This window comes from Triticum dicoccoides, chromosome 7B, assembly GCF_002162155.2.
Source record: "Triticum dicoccoides isolate Atlit2015 ecotype Zavitan chromosome 7B, WEW_v2.0, whole genome shotgun sequence".
Taxonomy (NCBI): Eukaryota; Viridiplantae; Streptophyta; class Magnoliopsida; order Poales; family Poaceae; genus Triticum; species Triticum dicoccoides.
Genome location: NC_041393.1, coordinates 677,633,591 through 677,641,975, shown reverse-complemented (window position 1 = coordinate 677,641,975; position 8,385 = coordinate 677,633,591). Strand labels below are relative to the sequence as shown.

The 8,385-nt window shown below is 45.1% G+C and overlaps 1 protein-coding gene across 1 annotated transcript; it reads left to right on the top strand.

Moving 5' to 3' along the window:
• Window positions 1–5,365: 5,365 nt before the first annotated feature.
• LOC119339369 (probable inactive poly [ADP-ribose] polymerase SRO2) lies at window positions 5,366–7,489 on the top strand. The gene is made up of 4 exons (XM_037611460.1): window positions 5,366–5,646; window positions 6,065–6,312; window positions 6,404–6,543; window positions 7,427–7,489. The coding sequence occupies exons 1-4, from the start codon at window positions 5,366–5,368 to the stop codon at window positions 7,487–7,489; spliced, it is 732 nt and encodes a 243-aa protein (XP_037467357.1).
• The last annotated feature ends 896 nt before the right edge of the window (window positions 7,490–8,385 follow it).

The window sequence follows — 8,385 nt, the reverse complement described above, 5'->3', positions numbered from 1 at the left end:
AAGTCTGGAGATCACATGATGATAAGAGGACATTCAATCAACTTGCTGCACATTCTTGATGTCCCTCAAAAGTTCAAGGCGATGAGTCTGATTGTAGAGACAATCAAGAGGACAACTGCAGATCAGAAGAGGTCTTGTGGGTATGCTCCACAAATTCAAGTGCTCATCAACTCAAAGATGGGCACAAGCACTTATTTGTTGGACAAGGAGCACTTACCTCTCAAGCCAAATTTTGAGGATAACACAGTGGTCATCGATGAGAATGATCCTTCATCAGTGCAAGCACATGAGAAGAGAGCAAAGGCAAGGGCAAAGAAGGTTGCAAAGATGCCAAGTGCAGAAGAGGCATCTCAGGTGTTCCTAAAGAGCAAACAAGATCAACTTGGATTTATGATCCAATCCACCTTGAGGATTGAGAAGGGCTTGGCCACCCTGACTCAAAATCAGGAGAGTTTGGAGAGAATCATTGAGAAAAAATCTATGATCTTGATGTCAAAGTAACTGAGATTCGGTCAGCCGTAGAGCAGATCCAGGAGGAAGCAGAGGAGAAGAAAGGAAAGACAACAACATATGTTTTTCAGCGAGTGCGTGTGCCATGAGGTTAGAGGTCTGATGCAGTGTCTGTTCCTGATACTGGAGCAACCACATCTGCACCAGCAGCCACAACTTTAGTGCCACCTCCAGCAGCCACTCCACCTGCTCCAGCTACATCAACAAAAGCCTTCGTCCTGGGAGTCATATCTACACCACCTCATGGAGACCAAGCTTGAGAGACGCATAGCACTATGCATATTTGAACTTTTTGGTAACTTGTTGCCGAAGGGGGAGAAATATGTATAGATCATAGTCTTCCAGAGAGAGAGGGAGAGAGAGAGAGAGTTGTTTTTTTGTCTCTCTTGCACTTTATTTGGTTGAACTTTACTGTATGCTTGCTTGTTACATTATGTCTTTTGTGAGATACTTGGATGATCATGGGTTTGATCATATGCTACTTTAATGTGTGTTTGAATGATATCATCTCTTATATCCATATATGATCATTCACTTTGCTTGGTGATGAGTGCATGCTTTTAATTGTTATCATTTTGAGCACTCCACCAAGATGTATGTGACATGGAAGAGTGACCCATGGTCCTAACAGATTGTGCATTTGCAGTCCAAAGCAAATTTTAAAAAGTGCACAAATTTAGGGGGAGCTCTTGCTTATCACATACTTCTCAAAGCGACAATGTATTTCAATCTTATTATCATTTGTCGAAGCTTTGATCTATATGTTGTCATCAATTACCAAAAAGGGGGAGATTAGTGCAACTATCCCTAGGTGGTTTTGGTAATGATTAACAACATATAGCTCATTGAACTAATGCTATTTCAAGATAAATATTTCAGGAAAGTTCAATGATTGGCATGGCATGGATTAGGAATGTGGACCCCTCAAAATGCTAAGGACAAAGGATTGGCTCAAGCTCTAAAGTTCAAGACTCTACATTTTACTTTTAGTGATCCGAGATCACATTGAGCCCATAGGAAAGCTAATACTATTAAAAGGGGATGAGGTGTTGCTTAATGGCTTGCTTGCTCTCAAAGTGCTTAGTGATATGCTCCAAAGCCCTCAACCACTTTCTCATATCCACATATGTCCCAAACCAAAAGTCAAACTTGGCCCCACCTATTTGATCTATCCGGCGCCACCAAGTTCATTTGACATAGCCACTGCCAGAAACCCTAGTCACTTCCAACTAACCGATAGGGATCTCGGTCTCACCGAGATAGGATTGCAAACTCCCTGTTTTCCTTCATAATGTTTCGGTCTAACCGAGATGAGCGATCGGCCCCACCGAGTTTGCAATGCAAACTCCCTGTTTCCTTTTCGTAACATTTCGGTCCCACCGAGACGAGCGAATCAGTCCCACCGAGACGAGCGAATCGGTCCCACCGAGTTTGTGTGACCAACTCTTTGGTTAGCTTATTACCAAAGTCGGTCCCACCGAGTTTGTGTAATGGGTCAAACTGAGATTACGTTATGCCCTAACCCTAATGATATCGGTCCCACCGAGTTGACATGTCGGTCCCACCAAAATGCCTAAGGGTCATATTATGAACTAAATCAGTCCGACCGAGTTTTCTGATTCGGTCCCACCGAGTTTGGTAAATTATGTGTGACGGTTAGATTTTGTGTGGAGGCTATATATACCCCTCCACCCTATCCTCATTCGTGAGGGAAGCCATCAGAACGTGCCTACACTTCCAGCATTCATTTTCTGAGAGAGAACCACCTATTCATGTGTTGAGACCAAGATATTCCATTCCAACCATATGAATCTTGATCTCTAGCCTTCCCCAAGTTGCTTTCCACTCAAATCATCTTTCCACCAAATCCAATCCTATGAGAGAGAGTTGAGTGTTGGGGAGACTATCATTTGAAGCACAAGAGCAAGGAGTTCATCAACAACACACGATCTATTACCTTTTGGAGAGTGGTGTCTCCTAGATTGGTTAGGTGTCACTTGGGAGCCTCCGACAAGATTATGGAGTTGAACCAAGGAGTTTGTAAGGGCAAGGAGATCGCCTACTTCATGAAGATCTACCCTAGTGAGGCAAGTCTTTCGTGGGCGATGGCCATGGTGGGATAGACAAGGTTGCTTCTTCATGTACCCTCCGTGCGTGGAGCCCTCCGTGGACTCGCGCAGTCGTTACCCTTCGTGGGTTGAAGTCTCCATCAACGTGGATGTACGATAGCACCACCTATCGGAACCACGCCAAAAACATCCGTGTCTCCAATTGTGTTTGCACACTCCAATCCCATCCCTTTACTTTCTTGCAAGTTGCATGCTTTACTTTTCGCTGCTCATATACTCTTTGCATACTTGCTTGAACTGTATCTTAATTGCATGACTTGTGCTAAGTTGCTAAAATCTGCCAAGAACTAAAAATTGAGAAAAGGCTAGATTTAATTTGTCAAGTAGTCTAATCACCCCCCCTCTAGACATACTTTCGATCCTACACTCACCTAGTTGTATATCTAGACAACATACTTTGATGCAAAGTTTAATTTGGTAAAGAAAAGCTAAAAATTGTTAGTTGCCTATTCACCCCCCCTCTAGTCAACTATATTGACCCTTTCAATTGGTATCAGAGCCTCGTCTCTTAATTAAGGGCTTTGACACCATATACGGTGAGGAGGAGCACCCCCGGTGTGAATCCTTCCTCGTCTACGGCTGATGGGGGATCCCCGGTCTCACGAGAGGAATTCAATGTGGCTTTGGACACATTGAAAACCTCCATAATGACCGAAGTCAAAGGCATGTTCAAAGAGTTTCTTGAGGTCTTAAATTATCCACCGCACCTTTGGAAGTGGCTGCTCCCACTAACAAGGTGGCGGATGTCAACTCCGATAAGGGGGAAGCTTCTAGTGATAAAGTTCCTTTATCTAGTGGTAGAAATGGTAGCGGCATCTTTGCCAATGTTGAACCACCTCTTACTTATGGAGGACCGGTTCCCTCCACTCATCTCTCCCTAATCTCTCCCTAATAATAAAGCACGGATTGGGTCTCCGGGTTCACCGTCGCTGCGTTTTTGCAAACAAGTCCCTCATCTTTTATGAAATCAACCCGCACTCCATATGGGCATCATCAACCGGGTAGAGGAAAAAACACGTCGTCGTTGGTCTCGCACACGAAGGAGCAGTCCGTCTCCAACACGAACACGAGTGCGAACTAAAAAAGTCTATCTGTCGCTTATTTTCCCCTCATCCCTGTCTCTTCTGATCTCTCTCACCTCTCGTTGCTTTCCGCCGTCGACTGATTCCGAAAAGCGCCGCGCTCGACGCAGGCGTGCTCGCTGCCGCCGCCGCCGCCGCCGCGCCCCCGTCCCCCTCTCCCCGGTGCCCGTCCTGTTTCCACCATCGCCAAATCCGGACGAGACCGGCAGGATCCGCCGCATCTCACGCCCGCCGCCCGCCGTGGCTTTCGGCGGCATCGGGGGCGCCGGTCCGCCCCCGCTCCTCCGGGGCTGGCAGAACGGCGGAGCGACGCTCTGGTCAGGTTCCTCTGCTTCGAGGGCGGCGCGTGGGCTGATGTCGAGGGCGAGGCGGCTGTGCCTCTGCGCCGGGCGTTCCTGGATGGGAGGGTGGTCGCAGAGGCCGCGTATGGCGGCAGGGAGTTCCTGTTCGACTTCTTGTGGATGGTGCGCATCGACGCTGGCACCGCCGAGGTGGTCGCCATGGGCTGGATTGACCGCGGGGCCTGCTTCTTCCCTGTGCCAGAAAGCGGGAGGAAGAGGAAGAGGGGCGAGCATGAGCTGGGGGACGGGGCATCGTCCGAGGTGGATGAGAGGTCCGACGAGAGCAGCGACATGGTGGAGTCCTCAATCCAGCCTAATCTCCTGCCACTCTCAAGCACTCCCCGTGCAGCAGGCCTGTAGGCTGCCATGGCAAGGCTACATCCATGCATTCGGTACTGCTATCTCCCCCCCTCTCTCCTGATTTGCCTCTTCCATTCTCTCATTTGATTTAATCCCTTGAGCATATTTTCTTATGTATGCCTACAACATGCTAGGTGATTGTCTGATCTACCATGTGATTTGCGGTTTATGCGAAGTCATGAAATCTGGTCTGGATAGTGACATGATTTACTCTGTTTGATCAAACAGGTAGAAGCCGAAGCTGTTTTACTTTAATCTGATGAAGTCCGTGCTGCTATAAGCTAGGAAATCGAAAAATTCAACATTGGCAAGCTGGTCTTGTGCTCTTTGTCTAAAAGCATATTCTGAAAGCGAGGTTCTTATTGTGGATGTTTCAGCGTCAACCTGAATTTTCTTTAACCTACTACAGAAAGACCTTCTAGGGTGATTAGCTGCAGTACTGTGACAAATAATCAAAAAAGATCATTGTCTTCTCATTTAATATTCTAGCTGCCGGCCAAACATTGAAGCTTGCACTACAACTACTTGATTACAAGTTTTATGTGAATTTTTTTGTACAGCTTGCACAAACTCAGTGAGATCAGGAATCATCATCTCTCACATTTTTTCTCTTCAAAGGGAGGTGTCATCTCCTACATTTTTTTCTCAGAATCAACCATGTTTCTAATCCTAACCAGAAAGTTTCCATCGCTCGGCTCCTGATGGCATGATGCCTCATTTAAATTCTCTTATGTCATGGTGTTTGTATTCAGAAAATTAATTTATGATGCCTCATTTAGATTCTCTTATGTCATTGTGTTTGTATTCAGAAAAATAAGGCATGCTTATCTTATCTCGGTGTGTTTGTGCTCAGAAAATTAATTTGCTTATTTTTGCTTTTTGAGGGCTATAACAATAGATTTCATTTTTGAAAATCTGCTTCTTCCCTGTTCCAGAGAGCGGGATGAAGAGGAAGAGAGGCGAGCCTGAGCTGGAGTACGGGGCCTCGTCCGGGGTGGATGAGAGGTCCAACGAGAACAGCGACAAGATGCAGGGCCAGCTTCTAGCCGCTGCGCGCGGCGCCGACGGGGGCAATGCCAAGTTCGCGTGGTATGGCGCTCCATCGGTGGATGTGGCCGCGGCGGCGGTGGAGCACGGGTTCGGCAGGATGAACAACCGGGTCCTTTTCCATCGCGCGCACGGCGACGACGTCCACCTCTTGCCGCCTCGGTCTCCTTATGCCAGGTCAGGTCAGAGTTCTGAATTTGTGGTTTTGATCGATGGCAAGCATGAATATAGGCATATAGCTATAGGATAATTTATCAGACACAGTTACCAATTCAGGATCTGTTCCAAATTGCATTCATATTATCCCTCCGTCCCATAATATAATTGATTCCATGTTATTTTAGCCTTTGGTTTCTATATCTTGATTCATACTCCTAGCTCAAAAATTATGGGGAAACAATTTTGCATGAACGACAGTATTAGTTTATCTATGAATGCAGTAATTTGATTGGGTAATGGTTTGTGGAAGGGAGGAATACGAGCAAAACTAAATCATGTTTCCTGCTACCTAGAGTCCGGGTGATGAAATATGTTCTGAATGTTCTGTGAAGCAGTGCATAAAGGAACTTACGAGTATGAAATCATTTTTATGCAGCGCAATGCTAGCAAATGCAGATGAGAACGGCGAGGCGCATATCATGTTGTGCCGTGTTCTGTTGGGCCGGCCAGAGGCCATCCCGGCCGGGTCCTCCAAGCTCCACCCCACCAGTGACAATTATGACAGTGCCATCGACAACATGCAGAACCCACAGTGGTATGTTGTTTGGGGCAAGGACATGAACATGAGGATCCTCCCAGAGTACGTCGTCAGCTTCAAGTGTCCCAACCTCCATCAGATGCAAGGTTAGTGAGTGCTCCGTCTGAATTGGTGTTGTAATTGTTCCGAGATGTGCCTGGATCTCATGTTATTATTCGTTGAAATTTTGGGTTTCAGGATCATCGGGAGCGAACTCCACGCTAAAGAAGCCTTCGCCGGTGGCTCATGACATGTTTCCGACGCTTCTAGCAGAGATCCAGTGGTTCATGCCATCTTCCAAGCTGCAGACATTGCAGGGGACCTACAATTGCTTCAAGGTAAATTGGTGGGGGTGCTTATTAGTATAGGGTGTGCCAATATAATAGCAATTACGGAAAGAAATCTAGAGAATTGGTCTCTGGCAGGGGGACTCTTGAGAATGGAAAACGGGGGAAGGGAGATGAGTTTGGGTGTCTTTTTTTATATATAGAAAAAGAGAGTGTGTTTTATCTGTAAGTGAAGTGTGTACGTGAAGTGCTTTTTATTGGCTAAGCCTAAATGATGAAAAAAATAAAAAGAATCTTCCCAACCAAGCAACAAACTCTATTGATAAAAATCAACATAGTAAAAATAGTTTAAAAAATGTACATAGTTATATATTTATTCACACTTTCTAAAAACTGGTCAAATTTTCCTTAAAAACCAAAATAAAAAGTATTCACAATATTTAAAAAACATTCAAATAATGTTCTCCCTAAAAAAATCGAGTTTTAATAAAACATTCACTTTTAAAAACAAAGAAATATTCAAGTTTTTCAGAACAAAGTAAAAAATAAAAATTGATTCACAAACTATTCCAAACTAATCTTCCATCAGATAAAGAACGCTAAGAGGGCTTTTTAACGTGCAAACTTCAGACTCTGAAAATAATAATTAATGCAATTTTATTACAAATGTTAAACTATAGTGCATAATATCACATGGATAAGGATGTATATAGATGGATTTTAAAGTGAGATTCACCCATTTCCACCGTTTGTAGTCCATATTGAAAAATCTTCTAAGACTTTATTTAGAAACGGATGGGGTACTTTGTTTGTAGTCTTTGTACAACCTGCTTCGTTCAGAAGAATGTTCTATCAAAGCAACCATGTCTGATATGTTCACATGAATTCTTTCATGTGGCTGTCCCTCACATTCCTTTGCTTTCAACTATTCCAGCCAGCTGCAATGAAGTCCTCCATAGAGAAGGGTTTGCAGAAAATGATCTTGGCATCCAGATAAGCAGGTCGGGGTCAAAGCCGGTGCCCGGGGGATTTCAATGGATCACCAACACGAGAAACTGAAATGGCAGGACCAGAAAAGATGGTCCCAGGTCTCACTGCAGCCGGATGTGCAAGAACACATCAATGATCATCTGTGAGACTGTGACACTGGAATTTTGTTGATGGAGCATTACCTCTGCTATTTAGCTTCTAGAGTGCAATGACTTGTATGTCCAACTATAACAGCTAGCAGCATGGTTTATCCCCTTCTGGTTGTACAATTTCTCTAGAGTGATGGCATAGGAAGAGCATGTGTATATGTTGAGGTTAGTCTTCTGATACTAATGCTCCAGATGTTCTTTGTAAACTAATGCTGCAAGTGTTTGTTTGGTACAAGACAAATAGTGTCCCAATTTTTACGAAAATGTGAATTAACTTTTACTAAAAATAAGAAATTACCAAAATTAACCTAATTATCGATGTTTATTTAAATTGGACATAAAAATGATGCATAATGGCACATGAAGCAGATTGTGCCCTTTTTTTGCCCGGTGCAACGCACGGGCATTTGTACTAGTCTCTCCCTAATTTAATAATAAAGCACGGATTGGGTCTCCGGGTTCACCGTCGCGCCCTTTTTTTAAAAAGTCCCTGTTGTTTTAGTTATTTAACCCGCAGTCGTTGTAATAAGTCAACCCGATGAGAAAAGAAAAGAAAAGAAAAAACCAGCCACTCGCCCTCCCAATCCTCTCGACCTCCGGCGTGGCAACACCTCCCGCACCGGCCCCAGCGCGCCGCCACCTCCCGCCCCGCCCCATCTTACCGATGCATTCGGGCAGAGCACCGCCGCCGCCGCCAGCCACTCGCCCTCCCAATCCCATCTCGAACTCCATCGCGCCGCCACCTCCCGCCCCG